The following is a 26,893-nucleotide window of genomic DNA, read 5'->3' on the forward strand; positions in this document are numbered from 1 at the left end:
CAAGCTTTGGGAAAGTGTGGTGAGAGCCATTTAGCCTTTAATCTGTAGGATGTGTGGTTGAGGATACCATTGTCCTGAAATCTCATTGCAATATCTAGGTAGAGATGACCAACAGGCCCTTGGGTGAGTCTGAGACAGTAGTCAGGAATGGAGTTAAGGACTGGGAAGATGTTAATATATAGGTCAATGCTAAACTCTGACATTGGAAAAGTTTTGTTGAAGGGGAGGGATCTGTATAGATACAGAGAGTATGAAGAACTTTGAGAGAGATACTAATATTTAAGGATCTGTGGTTAAAGAGGATTCAGAAAATAGGCAAAGAAGTACTGGTTGGAAACGTTTAATGAGAATCAGGATAGAATGGCCTTGCTAGAAGACAGATTTGTGTTTCTCACAAATAGGTAACTTACAAATGAGTGACACCAGAATTCCTGAGGATAAGCATGGGAGTAGAGTTTGTAAAAATACATATACTCAGGTCTTTCCCCAAACCTGAATTGAAAATTTTTGAGTAGGGCCCAGTTACATGCATTTTATCAACTTCTCTGAGAAATTTTTCACAACATAAAATTATCAGCCACTGGACTAATGTTTCAAGAAGGAAGAATTATCAACTCAATAAAATATAATAGAAAGTACTAGTCTAATCACACTGTAAAAATTCCATGGTATTTGGCCACTTGAAGAATAGTCCTGGATCCTGAATCTTCTTGCTGCTACAACTACTAGAGTCATGTTTTTCCAAGTTTCTTCAAAACTTATTAATTTGTTAAATTAATAAATGTTCATTGAATGAATGAGTAAAACATCTTAAAATGAAAGATTTTTAATGCTTTTAATAACTATTTTGGTAGATTAGAGAGAAGGAAATGTTTGCGGGAAGAAAAGAGAGGGGCAGGTATCATTTTTGAACCGGCTGATTATATGCTTTTTGAATTCGTTGATTATCATGTGGCTATTCCTCAGATGTGGAAATGGTCCTAGCCTCCATTCCTTTGCAAAGTCTATACTGTTCATTCAGTAAACATTTTCTAAGAGTTTGCTCTGGAGTGGTCCTTTAATACATGTCTGTTAAGTACATCCAAATATACTTTGAAGTACAACAGAGCATATGTATCCCTGCTTATTATGTTTGGAAGTGCAGAGGTATAGGAGAGGCTTGGGAAGTTTTCACTTACCATTGTCCTGGAGGTTTAACACTACAGTTCTTTTTTTTTTTTTCTATTATAATGCATTTTTTATGCTTTCTTTTGAGAAAAACATAGTGCTTTTTTTTTCTGTCACAGATAATAACACCAATAAAATCTTTTGTGAAAAATCATATTTCTCAAAGGGTTACTGATTAACCGTTACTAATATTCACAATCTTTCCCATAATTATTATTTTTTTCCTTAATGAATTAATATATATCCACATTATCCAAAACTTAAGAAAGCTGTTCTTTTGCTGCTGTTGTTGTAAAAGATGTGATTTTAGCATTTTGGCTGGAGAGTGGCATTTTCCTAGAATAATTCTGGAAGGGACATAAGTGGGAAACTGAGTCATTTAGTAAAATTCAAGGTCAGTGAATATAGTTGTACAAGTTATTTATTGAATAAGAATGCCAAAGGGTCAGGTGGGACAGAGATTCAGCTTTGACCCATTAGGCAAGCCATATTTTTTCAGAGAGGATAGACTTTATTGAATTCATATAATGGTTCTATATAGGCTAACAGAAACCCTGGTAGAATTTTATTTTATAATCTACTGAAGTACAGATATTCTGTTAAGCAGAATCTGCTACTTTTTGCTTTAAAGAAGGAGCTTTTGCAAGGAAAATGAAAGCAAAAATGAAAACTCTTGCCCATTTATGAAAAACCAAGAAGAGTCAGCTTCTTTTTTAAATAAAGCAAACACAATAAAATACAAGACCTAAGTCCTTTGTGTCATTTGTATCTCTTCTTTACACAAGCTCACCAGTTTTGTGCACAAGAGTCTATTCAGGGAATTACTGATTATCATAATTAATCCCAGCCATTGGTAAAGAAAGTAGATAATGTTACTGGAAAGGAGTGGATAGAAGCCTTAGAAGAGGGAGAACTTCTTGGTTGGGTTATTCTTAGAAAGAAAAAGCTTCCTGTAAGATGACAGAAAAGAAATCACTCTATTTCCCATGGTATAAACTATTGATCAGGGATTTATAGCTGTCTGTCTGCTGTCAGGGATTAGGTACTGAAGTACTAAAGCTATTCATCTTGAATGTTGTAGTTTCAGAGGCAATGGCAACAAGAGCCCCCACCATATGAGGTGTCAACCATTATGAAATTAGTTATTTGATTCTCTTTTGTAGAATTTACAGCTCTTGTTTTTCCAAAGTTCACATTTTAACATGGGCATTCAAGTTACTGGTCAGTGCCTTTCCCTGTCATTCTGTAATTGGGACTTTGAGGACCTTAATTCTGACAGTTGTTTTTATGGCATATTTAGAGTATGCAAAGTGCGCTGACTGCAGGCTCTTAATGGCTTGCTAAAGGAATTTATCTTATGATGAACAATGTTATGACTAAATTGGAGAGGGCGAGGTAGAGAACCAAATGGTTACCTTTAACCAGATGTCAATGATGATGATTAACAATAGCAACAATAATAAAAATGTGAATTTAGAATTTATTATTTTATTTTAACCTGGCTGTTATACTTGGGAAATGTCTCTACATGCCACAAGGAAAATTGAGCAAATGGAATTCAGCTTCTACTTCTTTGAATGGTTTTAAATAAAAGATGTGAATTATTGACACTATTTCAAGAAATGCTAATACATCATGATATACCAGCCCATGGATAAATTAAAAATGTGATTTATTTTTAACAGTGCTAATATATTAATTGTAGATGAAATGTATCATAGTTGTTTTTAAATATATGGTATATGTATTTTATAGCCAGTGTATATTGTCTGTTACAATTGCCAGTTTTATTAACTGGCAGAATATCAGGTTTTTAGAGAATTTTGTAATAAAAAATCTTTTTCTTATGGGGCACTTTTACAGATAGCTCTCTTTGTTGTTTAGTGAAAATTTTGACTAGTGATAGACTTTTCAACATATGATAAAAATAGGATCCATTTGATTATCATGTGTATTTTAAGAAATCCATTAAGGGAAAAAAGAATAGTCTAATGTAAAAGTATGAAGATTTTGGGTTGGGTTTTTTGTTGTTGTTGGTTTTTTTGTGTGTGTGTGAATGAGTAAAGAATATAAAATATAAATGAATTAGGAGACTGGTGACCAGGGAAAACAAATATGGAATTAGATATAAGAAGATTAAATTTATAGTTATAATTCTCAATAATTAACATTGTATGCTCTGTGCGCTCTTAGATGAGTTACTCAATTTCTCTAAGCTTCATTTTTCTCATCTGTAAAATGTGATTTATTTGGGCATTGCTCAAATTTCCTCTCAGCTCCCCAACTCTAGGATCCTCTGTTTCATTGGAAACACTAGTTATGGGTTTCCAATTTAAAGCTGTTTGTATGGAAGTTAGGAGCCACCATCTTAAGATTAGCCAATGAAAACAAATGGAACATAAAGTTGTTATTGCTCAAGGGACCCTATAGAACTAAAACCATCATGTAATAAGTCTGAGTGTGGAAAATGTATTGTGAAAAAGGAGAATCGGGGATAATTATTCATCCAAATGGCCAATTCATTCCTGCCAGAATTTAATAAATTGGGTTTATATTTACCTTGGATTTTTACTAAATAGTTTGAAGTTGAGTTGACACTATTGCCCTGTAAGGAAAAAGGCCAGATGAAAACCTTAATAGGATGGACCACACAGCTAGCTGTTTAAAACCCATGTACATGAAAATGACCATGCACATGAGAATGACTGTGTGGGACCCGAAGCTGAGCTACTGCCTGATTATACCTTTGATCTTGTTTGTGATTCTGTCATTGAATTTTTGGAGCTGGAGAAGGACAATAGACAAAAGAATTATAAAATAGTACAAGGATGCCCTAGAATAGCATTTTCATGTTTTGTGGCTGACCATTTAATGACTAGGTAATAACAACAATGTATAGACACTAGAGATGTAGAAGGAAAGAGGTTACATGGTTGCATTCTAGCAACTGTCACAGTACCAGAGAGGCACACTTTCAGATGACACCAGATTGAGAACTTATCTGGTCAGTTGCTTTGAAAGTCATGCATAGTAGTACTGGCCACAGCAGCCCTTTGGAACCACAGAACAAAAATATACCCTGAAATTTGGTAATAATTGATTACTAATCAATAGAGAGAATGTGTGGCTTAATTTTGACCTAAGAAGACAATCTTCCAGAAATTTATGTAGATTTCTTGGAGAAGAGTAGTTTTAGAAGCACAAAATACATAAATCTCCAAGACTTTTCTAATGACATACATCACTGAAGAGGTAAAGTGTAGAATTCTGTTAAAGAGCAAGGGAAAGCTGCTCTTTGCTTGCATTCTGTTTTATAGACACTCCCCCATAGCTCCTAATTAAATAAAAAATATGAGCCTCTAAGCAATGATTAGGTGTCACCAAACTAGTTTTCCACTAATAATTTTAACTTATCTTTGAGGATAATGTGATTAGTTACGGGATTGAGCTTCAGCAAAATCAATCTACATCAAAGTCATAAACTGTGTATTTGTTTAAAATGTTCACACTTGGTGATTCCCTTTGCCTTAAAAACAGACATTTTAGCCCGTGACCTATTTAGAGGATTATTAGTCAAATGGATAAGACTGTTTCCCATCTGTGACCATTATACTTTGCTTAAAACAGCCAATAGCCTTTCATAGGAGTGTCTCTCTCCATGGCCCTTTTTGAAAATTTGGGTTTTTTTTTTTTTTTTTTGATTCCTAAAACTTATTTGAAATTACAAAAAAAACTTTTTTAAGATTTTTTTTTTTTAAGAGCAGTTTTAGGTTCAAAGCAAAATTGAACGGAAGATCCAGAGACTTCCCATATACCACCTGTAGCGCACATGCACAGTCTCCCCTATTATTAACATCCTTTACCAGAGTGGTACATTTGTTACACTGATGACTTTACACTCACCCATTGTAATCAACTGAAAGTCCCTGGTTTACAATAGAGTTCATTGTTGGAATTGTGCACTCTGTGGGCTTGGACAAATGTGTAATTACCTATATCCATCATTAAAGTATCATACAGAATATTTTCATTGCCCTAAATACCCTCTGTGCTCCATGGGTTTCATCCCTCCCAACGACCCCTCAAACCTTGGCAACCACTAGTCTTTCTACTATCTCCATAATTTTGCCTTTTCTAGAGTGTCATATTGTTGGAATCATATGGTATGTAGATTTTTCAGATTGTTTTCTTTCACTTAGGAATATACATTGAAGGTTCCTCTGTGTCTTTTCATGATTTGATAGCTCATTTCTTTTTAACATTTAATAATACTCCATTATTTGGCTGTACCATTTTTATCCATTCACCTGCTAAGGGACATCTTTGTTCCCAAATTTTGGCAATTATGGATAAAGCTGCCATAAATATCCATGTGCAGGTTTTTGGGTAAACATAAGTTTCCACCTACTTTGGGTAAATACTGAGGAGCGTGATTGCTATATTGTATGGTTAAGAGTATGTGTAGTTTTATAAGAAACTGTCAAACTATCTTCCAAAGCATCTATACTTTTTGGCATTCTCACCAGCAATGAATGAAAATTCTTCTTTCACCCTATCCTCACCAGTATTTTGTGTTGTTAGTGTCAAAGCATTTTTAATTATCAAAATTTTAGAGAGTAATTATGATTATTTTCTCATATAGTTTTATTATTGATAAACAACTAATATAACAAAATTTATTCTTTAAAAATATACAATTCAGTATGGTGATCAGCATAACATAATAAAAATTTTTTAAAATAAAATATACAGTTCAAAAATATAAAGTATACAGTTCAGTGATTCTAGTACAGCCCCCCAAATTGTGATACTGTCACTACTAATTCCAGAGTATATTCATCTTGCCAGAAAGAAACTCCATATCTATAAGCAGTCACTCTCTATTTACCCCTTCCCTCAACCAATGTAGGGGAAATTTAAGAAATATTACATTCTCATTTTTTCATGAGGGTTTACATATATCCAAATAAATGATGTATTCTAATTATGTGGTTTAGTGGCCTTTTCTTGGTAAAGCAGTAGACAGAACATGGCATAATTTACTTTCAAAGTCAAGCATATGGAGCTCACTTTATTTTATAGCTACAGATACAGAAAAACATGCTGTCCTCCCTCTACCCTCAAAAAGAGATTCTGTCATTCTTTCTTGCCAAAGAGCTTGTTGTACCATTTGAACCTCCTCCTTTGTAAATTCCTGGGGTTCAATGTTTAATGGTTGGAAGTTGTTCTTTTCAGGTTGCAATTTATCCCCTTTCTAGACCCGTGCTTGTATTCAGAGGTGATATATACATGCATAAGAATTTAATTGCTGATAGGAACCTCAGTTAGCTGAAAAATTTCCAGCTTTCAAAACCATTTCAAATATTCCCTGAGGAGTAACTGAGATTTGTTTGCTGTTTTAAGCCTCCACCTAATCTACAAACACATTTTTCTGTATTTTTTTTCTGCCAACAGAGAGGTTCAGGCAGACCTGTTTACCTTTTGATGGAATAGTTTCATTAGCTTTCTCCTTGTTCCCCAAAGAGGGGTGAGGCAGGCCAAGAGAGGAACAGAAAACCAGGATGGTAGGAGAATGAAGGATGCCAGATGATACTGAAAGACAGAGTCACTGAGCCTGAGAAACCTGCTCTGTGTTCTTGCTTCTATTACTCTGAAACTATAGCTTCCATTTATCACCATTGCCTTTCAAGTGCTTTTTGCAAGACATCCAAGTTGAGCTTGTTTATAAGCATGTTAGAATCCAAAGATTGCTGAGAAACCAGAGCATAAAAACAAGGGATTTGTCTTCTTACTTTACCTAAATGGCCTCCTGAGGGAACTAAGAAGGCAAACAACTGCATTATGGGGACTATGCCTAGGGTCTGTCCCACAGACTGAACAATTTCACTTGCAAGAGCTTTGATGCAAAGGCTTACTTGAGGTCAGGATCTAAGATGATTTCTCTTGATGACTATGCTCTGCTGCCATTGGCATCATTCAAAGAGAGTGACAATGGAAAATTCAATCCTTTTTTCAGAAAGAGGAAGGGGAGATTTTTGTGATTTTGACATATTCTTTCTGCTTCTTTTGGAATATATTTGATTTGAGAACAATGTGAATATATTCTTGTATATTTAGACAGGGATATCTTCCGTGGGAATGAAGTTTAAGTTTAGAGTGTACTGACCAAGGCCATACCAAGACATGGGATTAGGCACATAATTTGGTAGCTCCTTAAATTGAAGATCATTACATTAGACACATCTTCTTTTAGTAAGCCTATGTATTCGTTTTTGTTTTAAGATTTTATTTATTTATTTGACAGAGCGAGACACAGTGAGAGAAGGAAAACAAGTATACTGGAGGAGTGGGAAAGGGAGAAGCAGCCTCACTATGGAGCAGGGAGCCTGATGTGGGTCTCGATCCCAGGACCCGGGGATCATGACCTGAGCTGAAGGCAGATGCTTAATGATTGAGCCACTCAGGCACACAAGACTGTTTATTCTTAGTTGACTAATTCCCTTAATGGAGTGGAGTAGAGAAGGCATCTAATCTTACCCTATTGCAAATGAATTAATGAAGTATTCTTTCCAGTTACATCCTTTGGGAGTCCTTCAGGCTGCAAGTAACAATAACAACAACAAAGGGTAGATTTGTTTTTAAAATTAGGAGCTTATCCTCACATTTCTAGAGAAGTTCAGAGATAGGCAGCATCTGAAATTATTTCTGAGATGCAGTAATGGCAGGGCCTGTCTCTGCAATTTTCTTGAGTTTTCTCTCATCATTGCAAGATGCCTACTGAGACATCAGTCATCTTGTCTACATTTCAAGAAGGGAGAATGAGGAAGAAGATGTGATAGCACTTATTTCAGTAAAACAAAAGATCTCTCTGAAACCATGATGTGACTTTGGCGAGAACTGTGTAAGATGGCCCTTTGTGGCCTAAGGAAGTAAGGCTTGGGCATGGGGTTGGGTCAGAGAAAAATTATGACAAATGCAGTTTTATTTATCTCATTATATTTCTTGTGATATTTTAGTGCCCTGATGATATTTTAGCACCCACTATAGCCTTACTGTAAGTTTAGTTACAAGTGTGCTAAAAAATTAAATTATAGGAGTCAGTTATTAACACATGGGCTTACTATGTGCTGTGCATTTCACATGTATTAACTCAATCCTTATAATAGTCCCAGGACATGTATATGACTGATATTCCCTTTTTACAAATTAGGCAGTGGAGGAACAGAGGTTCAGTAGCTTGCTCTTTAGGTCGTAGATCCAGAAAGTGCCAGAGCCCACATTGAAACCTGGGCCAGCTGGCTTCACAGTTTTTCCTAAAATAACCATATTATATTTCTTCTATGGTATAAAGACATGTATAGCCATACACAGATACAGTAATACCTAAGGGGGCTTTTGAAATTAAGAAAGATTATTGTAGGGAAAGTATTTGGACAGGATTGAAAGGTTTGAATTTATATTCTGGCAAATATTTCTGAGTTCCTGTTACTGGCCAGATACTGTGTAAATGAGAAAGACATGGTTCCTCTATATTCTACTGGGGAAAATCAATCCCCAAAAATGAAGTAAGTGAGTAGATGATGTGTAGGTTGTTGATGGATGGGGAAAAGGAAATGCAGAAAGCTGAGATGACGGATAACTGGAAGAATGCTAATTTAGGATGGCTAGGAAAAGATCCCCTGAGGAAGTGACATTTACCTTGGGAGCTGAATGATGAGAGGCATCTTAGCATGGAAATAGTAGGAGAATGTTCCAGACAGAAAAACCAGTAAAGGAAAATTTCCTGAGGGAAGAAACAGCTTGTCTTTTTAGAGAAACTGAGAAAAGATTAGTATGCCTAGTGCTAACGCTGGAGAGAGTGATATAAGGAGTGACTGCAGAAGCAGTTTGAGGACAGAACGTGCTGGGCCATGAAATCCTAGAAGAGCATTTACATTTTATTGTAATTGCAGTAGGAAGTTATGTGTCTCCACTTTGCTGTCGGTAACCGTTTTCCTCATTATATAATGAGACATGAATTCTTGTTTTGGCTGCTTTATGGAGTTAATGTAAGGATCAAATGATGTAATGTGTATGGTAGTAAATTGATATATATGAAATTCTTTACAAGAGACAGTAAGGGCCCATAGACTATTTCTTAGCAAAAGTTATGTCTTTTAAACATATTCTATGGAATATACTTAGAAAAATTGGACTTGGGTTAGACAGAGCTAGCAGTTCATTAGCAAATACGATGTTAAAAGAAATCAGATATGTTTACAATGTTCTGTGGGAGTTCTACTTCCAGTTAGGGCTAGACTACATGGTGGCTGACTCTCTTTCCCACTATAGCAACTAGAGAACAAAGGATAAATGTAAACATGATATGTTTTAAAAACTGGTGGAGAGCTATGGACACACCACCTAAAGGAGATAAATCTCAGGGAGGGCACAGCTCCTCCTAGGTGACAGAGCCCAGTTGTCATTTCCCTCCCTGGGCATATTTTCCCCCAGTCTTTACAGCTGATGATGATACTGCTTGGGTGGAGGGCCTCTGCTGTGGCAAGGAGATAGCAGTACAGCTGTTAATGGCTGTCTGTACTGGCAGAGCAGATTGGAATCTGTTGAAGCCCCAAATGTAGGACCTCCACACCTCATAATCATCTCCCTTGAGATTTTTTTCTGAGAGCCCTACAATACAGGAGGCTGGGGGTTAGACTCTAAATCAGAGAGAGTTCTTAGTCCCATGGTGTTTAACCTAAAGCCCTCCTTGGTGGTGGGATGGGAGGACTATAAACACACAGGACATTTAAAACCTTTAGAACCAGAGGTAACCTAAAACCGATTAAAGTTGTAATATAACCCAGGCCCAGGTCAACTCCTAATTGGAGCGAAGTGATCTGTGTCTTACTCTAATTACTAGACAGAAGAAAAGGGAAATTGCTATTAACTCCAGTTTTCTAGAGTTCCTTTAAAAACAATGTCTGCACAGAACAAAAAATTATGGGATTAGTAAAAGAAAGGGAAAATGTGTCCCATAAACAATTGACTGGTATTTGATCACTATAGAAGGCATACTGATGGCACAGACTTTGACATTAAGAGACAAGAACCTTTAAATAATGATAATTGTTAAAGGAATCAAAGGAAAAGTTGCATAAAATGGATAAAAGATGAATAATGTCAACAGAGAAATAGAGTCTCTAAAAAGAACTAACTTGACATATGAAAAGAACATAATACCAGACTTAAAGCATTCCTTGGATGAACTTAACAGTGGACTAGATGCATAGAAGAAAAGAAAAGTGAACTTGAAGACAGGGTAGTAGAAATTCAACTGAAAAACAGAAAGAGTGAGAGGAAAAGCAAAGCAGACCATGAGGGGCATTTGGGACAGTATCAAATTGCTGACATACATGTTATTGGAGTTCAAAAGAAGACAAGAGAGAGAGTGGGACCAAAAAAAAAAAAAAAAAAAAGGAAGAAGAGGAAGAAGAAAAATGGGTAATTGTTCAAAATTGATGAAAGACATTGACCCACAGATTTTAAGAAACTCAGTAAATCTCATGCAAAATAAAAACAAAACCTCGGTGTAGGGATTTCATAATTAAACATAATTAAACATAAATTAAACATAAAAACATAGAAAGAGAACATTTATGAAAAACATCTAGAAAAAAGACATTTAGAAGTATCTCAATAAAAATTATAATAAACTTCTGATCAGATTAAAGAGTTCAGATGTCAATGGGATGACATTTATAAAAGGTCTTAAAAAACAATAAAAACTGCTAGCCTAGAATTCTTTGCCCAGTAAACAAATTCACCACATTGAAAAGGAATTAAAGATGTATTCAGAAAGAAATCTAAAGGAGTTTGTTGGCAGCAGATACACAGTACAACAAATGCTGAGGAAAAAAAAAAAAAGAGGAAATGCCAAATGAAGTTCTCAGAGCTGATTGCAAATGATCTGTTATGGGTACAGGGACATGTGGGAAGAAATATAAGAACACCATAAAGGATAAATATAAAAGACTACTTATTTAATTTTTAAAAAGATTATTGACTTTTTAAGTCAGTTCACAGGTAAAGAGAGAATTATGCTACTTTAAGGTATTTATGTTGTTCTCAAGTTGTAAAATACTAAATCAGGGTAGACTCTAAGAAGTTTTAGATCTCCCGTAATCATTACTACATAATATAAGTCATTTCTAGAAAAATAATGGAGGGGTAAATGGAATAATAAAATCTTTTTTTAATGCCACTTTGGATTTATGGAAATTACCATGCTCTTAAAATCTAATTTGAAACCCAATGGTGTTTTACCAACAAAAGTTACTGTGTAATACAATTGCATTCTGTTTTTCATGTAATGTTTTTTTGGTATTGTTTTGGAATTATAATAATCAAACAGTTTAAGAAAATTAAGCTCTCTTTATCCTAATATGGTAAGATATGAAACTACAGATTAAATCTCATCAAAGTGTTGGATGAGCCTCAGGATCACAGTTATGTAATATTTTAAGAGTGGAAGGTCTTGACCCTTACTCTGTCCCGGGATGAAGGGGGAAATATTTGTATCCCTGATTAAAGAAGTGAGAACTCTTCCAAATGTGCTTTTCCCAAAAATACTGTCTGACTTCTTTGCCAAAAAAAAAAAAAGTTGATCACTGCATTTATAGAATTCTTTGGGTGGATTATCTCAAAATGAACCAGTGTGTCACTCAGATGCTCATGATCTATATTTTGCCTCTGTTTTCCTTGCCCCAGCAGAATGTTATTATGATACCTTCTCTGAGATTCCACCAATGTAACCTTTGCATGAGTAAAGAACTGCGTGCTGTAACTGAAATGATCATTATTAGCCCTAAATGTGCTCCTCCTGTTCTAAAATTCACTTATTATTTCTCAAATTTCCCATTTCTTCAGACTTTTTCAGTGCTTGGATATATATCTGCATGTTTGTTTAATTTCTTAGATAAATTATGCTATTCCATACAGTTATTGAGGTGATATTTCTGTATTGGCATGGAAAAGATATCTATGACATGTTTTTGAGTGGGGGAAAACAAAACAGTTTATAGAAACATATTGAAGTGATGCAGGTGGAAGAGAAGATCTTCAATTTCCACTTTATAAATTGTATATTACTTAAACTTTCATGCTTAGAATACTGCATTATAATTTTTAAAATTTTGGTCCATGTATGCCATTAATACTGTAAATTTTTCCAAGTCAAGAATATTCATTTTTGAAAGAAATAAACCTAAAAAACATCTAAAACTAGAGAAAGTTTTGGACATCTATGTATTTTTTCTAAATATGATATATGAAGGCTGTGTGAGCAGTGGCAACTGATTACAGCTTACGAGTATTTCTGTACTAGAGTTCTACAGAGTTGTTAGTGGCTTTCAATATTGGTCTTATTGCAAAAGGGAGAAGTCTTAAGAGCTTAAAAATAATAAAGGAAGCAGTAAGCATCATGATACCTTTGTCAATTTCATGTGTACTAAAACCATTAGAATCTGTCTTCTCAAACTGTAAAGAATTCAGTAGAAAACTCTTACCACCCAAATTTTAAACACAGCTGCCTAAAATTATTTTTATCACATGGCATAGCATAAGAAAATAAAAGTAGATAGTTCATACTTTCCTGAAATGCTTTGAGTTTTATAAATTAATTAGCTAACTCACGGTCAGTTGATGTTCAAACTTGGCATTACTTATCAATATGATGTGTTAGGATCAGTGACAAAATTCCAGAAATTTCTGCTAAAAGCAACTTATAAATGTAGGATTCCTGGAGGTATAGAAAATATCATACGGATTTTTCTTACTCCCCTCTCTCTTTGTTTGCTCATTCAAATGAGTGTTCTTTGCATATGCTGTAGGGCGTGGCCAAATTCCATAGCAGTCCACTGCTGCTCTGTATATAAAAATGAAACTTCCCTAAATGAGTCATAGTGCCACGGATGGATACTGGTATGCCATTGCTTTGGTTGCCTCTTTCCGTCTGGGAGTTCTTGTTTGGGGTATAACAGCTCAGACTGCACATTAGTTAAGAGGTAGTTTCAGCCTTTTGGTTCAACTTTGCCTGAAACCAAGGATAAGAAGGCATACTTGGAGTTCTTTGAAAGAAGTTGCACACCCACTCCAAATTGGAAGATTAAAAAGAAGAAAAAAATAACATAAGAGCAAGAACAGATGATCATACTGCATAATGCAGCTCAGTTATTCATGGTTGGAGACTGAAGTGTTCTTGTTAATTAGACATTGTTCCTAGGAAATATGTTATTTGTCAATCATATGTTTTAGAAATCAAATGTATTTTGAATTTCTTCCAATTTAATTGAGATATTTGACATATAACATTGGGTTAAATATAAGATGCATGCATGCTGATTTGTTATATGTATATATTGCAAAATGATTACCATAATAATAAGATCCCTTAACACATCACCACCTCACATAAAAATAATTTTTGTTTTAAAGATTTTATTTATTTATTTGACAGAGAGAGATCACAAGTAGGTGGAGAGGCAGGCAGAGAGGAAGGGAAGTAGGCTCCCTGCTGAGCAGAGAGCCCGATGCAGGGCTCGATCCCAGGACCCTAGGATCATGACCTGAGCCAAAGGCAGAGGCTTTAACCCACTGAGCCACCCAGGTGCCCCCAAAATAATTTTATTCTTATGCAAATCTTAAACATTTCTCAGAATTCCAGCATTTTGGCATGTATGTCCCCCATTGTGTCTCTTGATTTTTAAACTAACATTTGTTCGATAATTTTATGTTCTAAAGGCATACACGTGCAAATTTATTTAGTGATTGAAGCAACTCCATGAGAAAGTGCCCCATGAAGCTGCTCCATGCTCTTCTTAGCTGTGTGTCTTCAAGATTGACAGTGGTCCTATTGTGGCCCTCATAGATAACAGGAGCCTGCTCTACCCTCCTCAGTGGTTGGACCCCACGCTTCGTGGTAATACGGTTCTCCGTGAACTAACTATGGGTGTTTGTGGGCCAGGTCATTACCCTCTTCCTCACCCTAATGTAGGGTAATTCTATTTAATGTCACAAATTATTTCCTCGCACTATCTCATTATTTCAGCAGCCAACTTGTTAAAAATATTTGTTTGTTTGTTTGTTTGTTTGTTTGTTTAAAGTAGGCTCCATGCCTGGTGTCGACCCCAGTGTGGGCTTGAACTTATGATCCTGAGATAAAGAGTCAGCTACTCAACTGACTGAGCCTCCCAGGCTCCCAGTTTTTTGTCAATTTTTAAAAATTCTGATAAAATCTTTAAAATTCTGGTAAAATACATATAAGATAAAATTTACCATCTTAACCATTTTTAAGCATATGGCTCAGTGGTATCAAGACACTCACATTGTTGTAACTATCTCTACTACCTCTTTCCAGAACTCTTTTTCTCTTGTAAAACTGAAACTCTATACTCTTTAAACAAAAACTTCTCATTCCCTCATGCTCACTGAAACCTGAGTTTCATGATTTGACATTTATATATTAATAATACTTTTAAAAAATGCTCACGATGACAAGTATAGTCAATGTATGTCTCCAAACAACATTATTACAATTTATTGACTATATTCCCCATGCTGTACTTTTCATCCCCAAGACTTACAACTGGAATTTTGTACCTCTTAATCCCCTTCACCTATTTCATGCATGGCTCTACTCCCCTCCCCTCCCCTCTGGAAACCACCAGTTTGTTCTCTGTATTTATGATTCTGATTTTTTGTTAGTTGTTCATTTGTTTTGTTTTTTAGATTCCAAATATAAGTGAAATCATATGGTATTTGTTTTTCTCTGACCTATTTCACTTAGCATAATACACTCTAGGTCCATTCATGTTGCTGAAAAGTCAAGAGTTTATTCTTTTTAACTCTGAGTAATACTCCATATTTGTGTGTGTGTGTGTGTGTGTGTGTGTATGTGTGTGTGTGTGTGTGTTTATCACATTCTTTATCCATTCATCTATCAGTGGACACACGTTTCTTCCATATCTTGGCTGTTAAAAATACCACTGCAATAAATATAGGGGTGCACATATCTTTTCAAATTAGTGTTTTAATTTTATTCAGGTAAATACATGGAAGTGGAATTACTGGATTGAATTATATTCTTATTTGTAAATTTTTGAAGAACCTTCATACTCTTTTTCTGTAGTGGCTGCACTAATGTACATTCTCACCAACAGTACACAGGGGTTCCCTTTTCTCCACATTTTTGCCAACCCTTGTTATTTCTTGTCTTTTTTATACTAACCATTCTGACTGGTGTGAGGTGATATCTTATTGTAGTTTTGATTTACATTTCCCTAACGATTAATCATGTTGAGCATCTGTTTATGTATCTTTGACTACTTTGTTTATCTTCTTTGGAAAAGTATCTGTTTAGGTCCTCTGCTCATTTTTATTTAGACTTTTTTTTTGGTGTTGAGTTTTATGAATTTTTTATATATTTTGGATATTAACCCCTTGTGTAACCACATCCCAGCAGACGCTAAGCCAGAGGTGTATGATGGTCTGGCGAGATTGAAGAAATTACTCAGAGACGGGGATCAAGACATAGATTTATTGGGGGAACTTACATAGAGTATGTCTAGAAACAGCCAACTAGACAAAGCATCCACTTCTGGAATCTACGTGTTGTAATCTTTTATAGTATAGCTATTAGCCTGCAACTATCTGTAGCTATAAGGGTGTTGCTCTGGGTTGACACCCCTGGAGCCCCTAACCTTGAAAACTGAACAATATATTCTACTCATTCTGTTTGATGGGAATATAGAAGGAGGACAAGATCTCAAGATAATGATTAACAGGGACATTTGGGTCATGCTTGCATAAATCACTCTTCCAGTGTGCACCATACACTCCTTACCAGATGTACCATTTGTAAATATCTTTCCCCAGTCAATAGGTTTCCTATTTGTTGTGTTGTTTCCTTCCTTCCTCCACTGTCCAGAGTTCTTTAGCCTGATGGATTGCCAGTTGTTTATTTTTGTTTTTGTTGCCCTTGCCTGAGGAACCACATCCCCAAAAATACTACTTAGACTGATGTCCAAGAGAATACTGCCCATGTTTTCTTTTAGGAGTTTTATGGTATCAGGTCTTACATTTATGTCTTTAATCCATTTTAAATTTATTTTTGTATCTTGGTATAGGAAGGTGGTTCACTTTTGGGGGGAAGTTTACGATTTTATTTATTTATTTGAGATAGAGAGTGAGAGAGAGCATGAGCAGCAGAGGCAGAGGGAGAAGCAGGCTGCCCCTGAGCAGGGAGCCCGATGTGGGACTCAATCTCAGGATGTCAGGATCATGACCTGAGCTGAAGGCAGGCACTTAACCAACTGAGCCACCCAAGTGTCCCAGAGTGATTCACTTTTATTCTTTTGCATGTACCTGTCTAGTTTTCTCAACACCATTTAATGAAGAGACTGCCTTTTCCCCATTGTATATTAACTCCTTTGTTATAGATTAATTGACTGTGTAAGTATGGGCTTATTTCTGGGTTCTCTAGTCTGTTCCATTGATCTATGTGCCTTGTGACAGTATTATACTGTTTTAATTACTGTAGCTTTGTAATATAGTTTAAAATCTGTGATTGTGATACCTACAACTTATCTTTCTCAAGATTGCTCTGTCTCTTCAAATTCTTTTGTAGTTCCATAAAAATCTTAGGATTATTTGTTTTAGTTTTGTGAAAAATACTATTATTATTTTGATAGGGATTGCATTGAGTTTGTAGATTGATTGGGGCATATGGACATTTTAACAATACTAATTCTTCCAGTCCATGAGCATGGTGTGTATTACCATTTACTTGAGTTGTCTTCAACTTCTCTCACCAGTGTCTTATAGTTTTCAAAGTACAGGTCTTTCACTTCCTTTGTTAAATTTATTACTAGGTCTTTTATTCTTTTTGATGATGTTGTAAATAGGATTATTTTCCTAATTTCTCTCTTTGCTAATTCATTATTAGTGTATAGAAGCACTACAGGGCACCTTAGTGGCTCAGTTAAACATCTGTCTTCAGTTCAGGTCATGATCTCAGGGTTCTGGGATCAAGCCCAACATCAGTCTCCCAGTTCAGCATGGAGTCTGCTTCTCCCTCTCCCTTGACCTGTCTCTCCCCACTTGTGTGCATGTTCTCTCTCTCTGAAATAAATAAATAAAATCTTTTAAAAAAAGGAAACTCCACAAATTTCAGTGTATTAATTTTGTATCTTGTGGTTTTATTGAATTCATGGATTGATTCTAATAGTTATTGGTGGCATTTTTAGGGTTTTCTATATAGTATCATGTCATCTGCAAATACTGATGGTTTCACTTCTTCCTTACATATTTGGAAGCCTCACATCTTTTTCTTATCTGATTGTTGTCACTAGGACTTCTAGAGCTGTATTGGATAAAAATGTGAGAGTAGACATTTTTGTTCCGTATCTTATAGGAAAAGTTTCAGTCTTTCACCACTGAGTATTGTGTTAGCTGTGACTTTGTCACATATCACCTTTATTATGTTGAGGTATGTTCCCTCTATAATCACTTTATTAAGAGGTTTTGTCATGAATGGATACTGAATTTTGTTTTATGTTTTTTTCTGCATCTTTTGAGATGATCGTGTGGTTAATATTCTTTCTTTTGTGATTGTTATATGTCATGTTGATTGATTTGCAGATATTGAGCCATTCTTGCATCCTTGGAATAGTGATATTGAATGATTCTTTTAATGTATTATTGAATTCAGTTTGCTAATTGAGGATTTTTGTAGCTGTGTTCATCAGAGATATTGGCTTGAACTATATGTTTTGGCTAATACAAGTAACTTCATACTTTATGAGTGTGTGAAAATTATAAAAAGTATTTTCATGGGGATTCCTGCATAGCCACAAAGTCATTATGAATTATAGAGAATAAAATAGAAGGGCCACCACTGAATGCAGATTATTCTCCCAAACCCCTCTCTGTCACACTTACCTTCATTTCTCCACTGATTTTAAGCCTAAATTTTATTTTGTGATTTATAACATCAAAGACTGATTTTTATTAACAACAGATATTATTCTTTCTGCAGAAAATCTATTCCTCGGTGCCGAAGAATTAACAGGATGCTCTCCAACGAGTCCCTACATTCTCCTGCATTTAGCCGATCCAACTCACAAGCCTCCATAGACAGCACCTCCATGGAGGAGTTTTTGCGGGAAATAGAAAGCATTAAAGAGAATAGCATGGGAGGACAGGAAGAACAGATACCAGCTGAAGTCAAGCCTGTGGATGGTAAGGTGCAGGACCTTTTGTCCCATGTGTTTACTGTCTTTCTTTGTGTGCTCTCTCTTATTCTGTTTGCAGGTAGACATCATTCCAATAGTAGTTTAACAAATGAAATCTGTAGAATTTGTCATATCAGCTCCCAGCTCTCACTGATTTATATCTACTGGATTGGCTCATGGTGGCTTCTATACATGGTGACATTATCTAAGGAGGGCTGTCAAAATCCAAATTGATTCCTTACATATCTACTTAGGGATGCTGTGCCTATCACTGATTTGATTCATCATCATTTAGCAGACTGAGTATTCTAGTTTTAATGGCTTTTACATTTGTTTACTTGACTATTAATTCCAAAAAAGAAAGAGAGAGAAAGAGAAGGGAAAATAATTCCCTACAATTTTGGAGGAAAAAAATTGATTTTGAGGCATTTACTAGCATTAATTTTTTTTTAAGATTTTTATTTATTTGACAGAGATCACAAGTAGGCAGAGAGGCAGGCAGAGAGAGAGAGGAGGAAGCAGGCTCCCTGCTGAGCAGAGAGCCCGATATGGGGCTCGATCCCAGGACTCTGGGATCATGACCTGAGTCAAAGGCAGAGGCTTTAACCCGCTGAGCCACCCAGGTGCCCCATAGTGTTAATATATTTAGGGAACAGACTACTTTTTATTTCTCAAAATAAAAACCCTGTCAAATATACTAATTTTCAGTGAAACAGAAAATTGAGAACTGGAAAAAAAACCAAACTAGTTTATGTACTCTTTTTAGAAAGAGCTAAATTACTTTCCTTGAATTAAAATAGGTCATCTCCAGTTGCTGCCTATCAACAGGTAATTACATAAGACATCCAAGAAAGACTGAAGGTACTTTGGTAGTAAGTATCTACCTAACAATGTTTTCATTAGCCAGGGATTAGCCAGTTGTCTAGGCTAGACGACTACCAAGATGGAATCGAAACTTTAAAAATGTTTTCAGTCTTGGGGCACCTGGGTGGCTCAGTGGGTTAAAGCCTCTGAGGTCAGGTCATGATCTCAGGGTCCTGGGATCCAGCCCCACATCAGGCCCTCTGCTCAGTGGGGAGCCTGCTTCCTCCTCTCTCTCTCTCTGCCTGCCTCTCTGCCTACTTGTGATCTCTCTCTGTCAAATAAATAAATAAAAATCTTGGGGCGCCTGGGTGGCTCAGTGGGTTAAGCCGCTGCCTTCGGCTCGGGTCATGATCTCAGGGTCCTGAGATCGAGTCCCGTATCGGGCTCTCTGCTCAGCAGGGAGCCTGCTTCCTCCTCTCTCTCTCTGCCTGCCTCTCTGCCTACTTGTGATCTCTCTCTGTCAAATAAATAAATAAAATCATTAAAAATAAATAAATAAATAAATAAATAAAAATCTTAAAAAAAAAGTGAGTTTATACTGATAACCTTCTATTCTAATTCACCACAACCAGGTTTGTTATTGCATCTTTTTTCTCCTGTATTTATAACTGTCTCCTCTAATAATGAGAGACCTGGCTTTTATTATTGTTTGCCTAAGCCTAGAGTATACAAAATATTTTCAGATTTGCTAACCTAAACTTCTACAAAAAGCATAGCTACTAACTACAGTTTAATATCTATTTTTTTAAAGATTTTATTTATTTATTTGACAGACAGAGATCACAAGTAGGCAGAGAGGCAGGCAGAGAGAAAGGCGGGGAAGCAGGTTCCCCGCTGAGCAGGGAGCCTGATGCGGGGCTCCATCCCAGGACCCTGGGATCATGACATGAGCTGAAGGCAGAGTCTTTAACCCACTGAGTCACCCAGGTGCCCCAGAGTTTAATATTTATTTACAGATTTTTTCTTTTGAACTACGTGCACAGAACTTAAATGTACAACTCAGTGAGGTTTGACAAATGCTAACTTTGTAACCTCACAGTAATCAAGAGAGAAGACATTTTAGTCAATTGAGAAAACATCTTCATGCTTTTTCCCAATCTTGACACTCCCATGACTTGCTGTATCTGGCCAAAAGCAACCATGGTTCTGATGCTCTTGTGTCATAGATTAGCTTTGGTTTAGCTTCTTTCACTGAACTTGGTGTTTTCGAGATTCATCTGGTATATCAGTAGTTCCTCTCTTTTTATTATTGGGTAGTTTGTATTAGTTTACTAAGGCTGTTGTAATGAAGTAGCCCAAAACCCAGTGGCTTAAAATAGCAGAAATTTATTTTCTCACAGTTGTAAAGATTAGAAGTCAAGGTGTCAGGAATCTTTCCGAAGATGTAGGGCACAATCTGTTTCATGTCTTTCTCTTCAGTTCCTGGTGTTTTCCACAATTCTTGCTGTTCCTTGACTTGTAGACAACATACAACATTCTCTGCCTCTATAGTCCCATAGCCTGCTCCCTAAATTTTTGTCTTTCTCCTTCTCTTTTTATGAAGACACCCCTTATGTTGGATTAAGAGTCCACTCTACTACAATATGACCTCATCTCAGTTTATATCTTAATTATATCTGCTAAAACCTTGTTTCAAGGTAAGGTTACATTCATAGGTATTGGTGGTTAAGACTTCAGTCTGTCTTCTTGGGGGGCCCAATTCAACCTATAACAGCAGCATTCTATAGTACAAATATGCTGCAGTTTGTTTATCCATTTAACTGTTAATGGACTTAAAGGTTGTTTGCAGTTTGGGCTGTTATGTATAACGCTGCTGTGAATAATTTTGTGAAAGTCTGGAGACATGTTTTTATTTCTCTTGGATATATATTTTTTTCATAGAATATGTTTAACTACAGAAGAAACTGCCAACTTTTTCCCAGAGCAGTTGTATCATTTTGTACTCCCTCCACCACTCTCTGATAGACAAATCTATTCTTTTACATACTTGCAATATTAGATATTAGACTTGTAAATGTGAATGATTCTAGTGGATGTGTGGAGGTATTTCATAGTGGCTATAGCTTAACTGTCCATTCATATAAATTGCTTTGTGAAATCTTTTACTATTTTTATTTTATGTTATTCTTTAAATTTATTTATTTTAGGGAGAGTGAGTGTGAGTTAGGGGGAGTGGCCGAGGGAGGGGGAGAGAGAGAATCTCAAGCAGAATCTCTGCTGAGCACAGAGCCTGACACAGGGCTGGATCTTAGGCTCCTGAGATCATGACCTGAGCCAAAATCAAGAGTTATACACTTAACCAACTGAGCCACCCAGGTCCCCGTTGGCTTTTTTTTTTTTTTTTTTTAATGGACCTGTGTCAATTTTTATATATTCTGGATACAACTCTTTTGTCAAGTTAATGTTACTGCAAATATTTCTCACGATCTGTGGCTTGTGCCTTCATATCCTCAATGGGGTCTTTTGATTGGTTATTACTCTCGTTCTCTCATTTTTCAATTGTTAGCAACTGGTATGTAGAAATACAGTTGATTTTTGTCTCATATTTCATTACCTTTCTAAATTCATTGTCTAGTATTTGTCTACTATATTTCTTAGGATTTTCAGCATAAACAAATCCCTGTGAATAGAGGCAATTGTGCTTTCTTCATTCTGGTTTTTGTGCTTTTATTTCTTTATCTTGCCTTACTGTGCTGGTAGGGCCTCCAGTACAAGCTGAATAGAAGTGAGTGACAGCTCATAGCCAAACCGTATTTGCTTCTGTCTGTGAGTTTTGTGTTTAAGTTGCTTGTTTTTTCTTCTTAAGATGGAAACCTAGACCACTGACTTTACACTTTTATCTTTTGGAATATGAACAGTTCCTGAAGCACTGCTTTACTCCATCCTATGAATTCTAATATGTTATATTTTCATTATCATTCAGTTTTAAATGTTTTAATGTTTTAAGATTTATAAATATTTTTGCAGATATATCATTTGTTACTAGTTTCTAAATTAATTGTGTTATGATTAGGTAACAGTTTGTAAGCTTCAACTTTTGCCATTTATTTAGACTTATTTTATGGCTCAGCATATAGTCTGTCTTGGCCAGAGTTCCATGTACACTTAAAAAGAACATGTTCTATCATTGTTGCATAGTGTGGTGGTCTGTAAATGCCCACTAGGTTTAGGTGGTTGGTACATTTGATCAAGTCTATTACACTGTTACTAATTTTTGCCTAATTTTTCTATCAGTTATTGAGAGAAGGTTTTTAACATCTCCAACTTGAATTGTGTGTCTATTTTCCCCTCTGATTCTGTCATTTTTTTGTCTCATGTTTTAAAACTGTTACTAGGTAGCATATACATTTATGATTACTATTCCTGTTTGTTAATTTGGCCCTTTTGAACTCACCCTCCCTAATATATTTCTAATAATACTTCTTGTCTTAAAGTCCCCTTTGTCTAACAATCCTTCTTCTTCTTCCTCCTCCTCCTCCTCCTCCTCCTCCTCCTCCTCTTCTTCTTCTTCTTCTTCTTCATTTTATTTATTTGAGGGGGAGAGCAACAGTGGAGGGTGTGCTGAGCCGGGAACCCAACACAGAGCTGGATCCCAGGACCCAGTATCATGACCTGAGTTGAAGGCAGATGCTTAACCCACTGAACCACCTAGGTGACCCTCACTCTGGCTTTCTTAAGGTCACTGTGTGTGTGTGTGTGTGTGTGTGTGTGTTATATCATTTTCCATCCTTTTACTCTGTCTTTGTCTCTTTTTCGTGTTTTTTTATAGTTTCTTGATATGCATCTTAACTATACTGCTTTGTTGTTTTTTGTTTGTTTGTTTTTAGTTACTGCTTAGGTATTATAATATTTACCTTTAATTTACCATAATCTACTTGGAGTAAATATTGCACTTCTTCATATAAAATGAGAGGATTTTACAGCAGTATAATTTCATTTCCCTTCCTGTACAGTACTTTATACTGTTGTCAAATATATAACATCTCCACATGTTATATAACATCAATATAACATTATTTATATGGACTTATATATTTTTTATTGTGAAATAATTTAAAACATAAAAAATTACAAATATAATTTAAATAACGTTTTAAAATTTGGAACAATTTGATCATTTGTCAGTAACTTGCCAACCCTTGTTATTCCCAGTTACTTTAGGTCTTTACATATTTATATATGTGTTGTGTGTTTGTGTGTGTGATATCACATATATATTATTTATTTTAGTTTTTTGTAATATATATTTGTATACACACATTTTTTCTAGTTATTCTATCAGTTACTGAAAGGAAGTTATTAAAATCTTCATCTTTAATGGCTTGGCCTGTGGTTTGTCTCTCTGTGTATGTAGCCATCCTTTATATAATGATAATATAACTATTAAAATCAAAAAAATATTTTTGATACATTGCTGTTATCCAGTCCTTAGACTGCACTTGTTCTATATTATAAATATAAATATATGTAAATATAAATGTTCTATATTATCTTTTACAATAAAAGAATCTAGTTCAGAATCACTTGTTGCAATTAATTGTCATGTTTCTTTTGTTTTTTACAGTATAGAATAGTTTCTTAGTTTTTCTTTGATTTTATAACCTTGACGCTTTTGAAGATTATAGGCTATTATGTGTAATGTTCCTTTGCTGGGATTTGTCTCAATGTTTGTTTTTTTAAGATTGTATTTATTTATAAGACAGACAGAGATCACAACTAGGCAGAGAGGCAGGCAGAGAGGGAGGAGGAAGTAGGCTCACCGCTGAGCAGAGAGCCCCGTGCGGGGCTCGATCCCAGGACCCTGAGATCATGACCTGAGCTGAAGGCAGAGGCTTTAACCCACTGAGCCACCCAGGTACCCTGTCTCAATGTTTCTTGATGATTCAGATTCAGATTCTGCATCTTTGGCAGGTTATGATGCTGCGTTCGTCTCATTGCACCCTATCACATGGTTTCGATTTTCCCATTAATGATGGTGTCCACTTGAATCACTTCAGGTGCTGATATACAAGATTTCTCCATGTAAAGATACTCCTTTCATCTTTGTGGTCAATACATATTTTAGTGGGAGTTTCTTTGAAACTCTGTAAATATCCCATTCTATATCAAGCTATCAAATTATTTCTTTATATCAGAACAGGCTCCTGGTTTATTTAGTGGGTTGTTAGTTATCTTTTATTATCATTTATTTTGATGTTGAAAGTGTTCCATATTTGAACTGGGAAACAGCTAGGGAATATATATGTATATGTGTGCCTATATATAGGTGTACATATGCATATATCTGTGCATACTCACACATGTACACATATGTACTTGTACAACAGTGTATGCTTATATATACAATATAATGTATATGTACATACATAAACATTTACATCTATATTTCTAAAACTAAAGATGTTAAAATACATGAGTTCATATTTTACCTTCAGTTCTAATCTAATACTGCTAGGTTAATTCTACTCTTCCCTTTCCATATTTGTGACTCCTTTCTTTTTTGGGAGGGGGAGGGGAGCTGGAGTTACAGAGTTTATTGGGTAGATAAGTTTAGTACACTTGATTCAAGAGTGACAGTGGGCCACTGCCAGAATAAGAGTGGCAATGGCCCCAGAGGCTCTAGCCACATCTTTTAAACCTGCTTTGTGTACATGTAAAATTTGACTTTGATTGACTTTTTCTTTCTGTTTATTTATACTTTTATACATTTATTAATTTATGTATTTATTTATACATTTATCAATTTATATTCAAGTGCACTCATTGATATTTTTAATCTAATGGATTATAATTCTTTATGATTACTATATATTTTGATGTCCAAATGTCCCATCTTTGACCAGCAGCAATCCTATAAGCTGGATTTCATGTTATTTTGATATGACTCTTCCTTCTTTAATCAGTTCTTTACTTTTTGTCACAATAAGAGTTTCCAAGCTCATCTCATACTTTCCCTGACCAGCTCTAGAATCAATCTTTTCCCAGAGGAGTCCTGAATTCTTTTAGTAACAACTGGAATTTAAAAATAAAAATCCAGGCTTTCTGTGTACCCAGCTGCTAATGGTCTATTCTTGCTTCTATCTGTGCTGTCAAATATAATAGCCATTAACACAACACATCACTATTTTAATATAAATGTATCTTAATTATAATTAATGCAATTAAAAGTCAGTTTCTTAATCATACTTGCCACATTTCAAGTGTTGGTATCCAAATGTGTCTAGTGACATAATGGGTAGTATGTACATAGAACATTTCCATCATCACAGGAAATTTTTTAAAATTTTTATTTCTTCAAATATATTAACATATAATGTATTTATTTATTTCAGGGGTACAGGTCTGTGATTCATTAGTCTTATACAATTCACAGTGCTCATTATACCACATGCCCTCTGCATTCTCTATCACCCAGCCACTCCATCCCTCCCACCCCCCTCCATTCCAGCAATCTTCAGTTTCTTTCCTGAGATTTTAGAGTCTCTTATGGTTTGTCTCCCTCTCTGGTTTCATCTTGTTTCATTGTTTCCTCTCTTCCCCTATGATCCTCTGCCTTGTCTCTCAAATTCTAGATATCAGTGAGATCATATGATAATTGTCTTTCTATAATTGACTTATTTTGTTAGCATAATACCCTCTAGTTCCATCCATGTCGTTGCAAATGGCAAGATTTCATTTTTTCAATGGCTGCATGATACTCCATTATTTACATATGCCACATCTTCTTTATCCATTCATCTTCTTTATCCATCCATTTATTCCATCATGGACATCTAGGCTCTTTCCATCTTTGGCTATTGTGGGCATTGCTGCTGTAAACACTGGGGTGTAGGTCCCCCTCCAGATCACTACATTTATATCTTTGGGGTAAATACCCAGTAGTGCAATTAATGAGTCATAGGTTTTGAGGAACCTCCATACTGTTTTCCAGAGGGGCTGCACCAGGTTGCATTCCCACCAACAGTGTAGGGAGGGCTCCCCTTTCTCTGCATCCTCACCAACATCTGTTGTTTCCTGACTTGTTAATTTAAGCCATTCTCACTGGTCTGAGGCGGTATCTCATTGTGGTTTTGATTTGTATTTCCCTGATGCCAAGTGATGTTGAGCACTTTTTCATGTGTCTCTTGCCATTTGGATATCTTCTTTGGAGAGATGTCTGTTCATGTCTTCCGCCCATTTCTTGATTGTACTATTTGTTCTTTGAGTGTTGAGTTTGATAAGTTCTTTATAGATCTTGGTTACTAGCCCTTTATCTGATAAATCATTTAAATATATCTTCTCCCATTCTATTGGTTGTCTTTTGGTTTTGTTGACTGTTTCTTTTGCTGTGCAGAAGTTTTTCATCTTGATGAAGTCCTAGTAGTTCATTTTTGCCCTTGCTTCCCTTGTCTTTGATAATATGTCTAGGAAAAAGTTGCTGTGGCTGAGGTCAAAGAGTTATTTGCCTGTGTCCTCCTCAAGGATTTTGATGGATTCCTGTCTCACATTTATGAAAGACAAAATGTTTTTCACCCATTTGGAGTCTATCTTTGTGTATGATATAAGGAAATTATCCAGTTTCATATTCCTTCATGTGGCTGTCCAATTTTCCC

The 26,893-nt window shown here is 35.7% G+C and overlaps 1 protein-coding gene across 4 annotated transcripts in view; it reads left to right on the forward strand.

The window, feature by feature from the left end:
• ARHGAP28 (Rho GTPase activating protein 28) overlaps nt 1–26,893 on the forward strand; it is a 205,113-nt gene that overhangs the window by 89,368 nt on the left and 88,852 nt on the right. For all 4 annotated transcript variants that reach the window (XM_032309485.1, XM_032309486.1, XM_032309487.1 and 1 more), the window contains one exon: nt 18,242–18,444. In XM_032309485.1, the coding sequence (XP_032165376.1) occupies nt 18,242–18,444 (203 nt within the window). The remainder of the gene's footprint in view (nt 1–18,241; nt 18,445–26,893) is intronic.

This window comes from Mustela erminea, chromosome 13 (assembly GCF_009829155.1).
Source record: "Mustela erminea isolate mMusErm1 chromosome 13, mMusErm1.Pri, whole genome shotgun sequence".
In the NCBI taxonomy this organism is placed as follows: domain Eukaryota; kingdom Metazoa; phylum Chordata; class Mammalia; order Carnivora; family Mustelidae; genus Mustela; species Mustela erminea.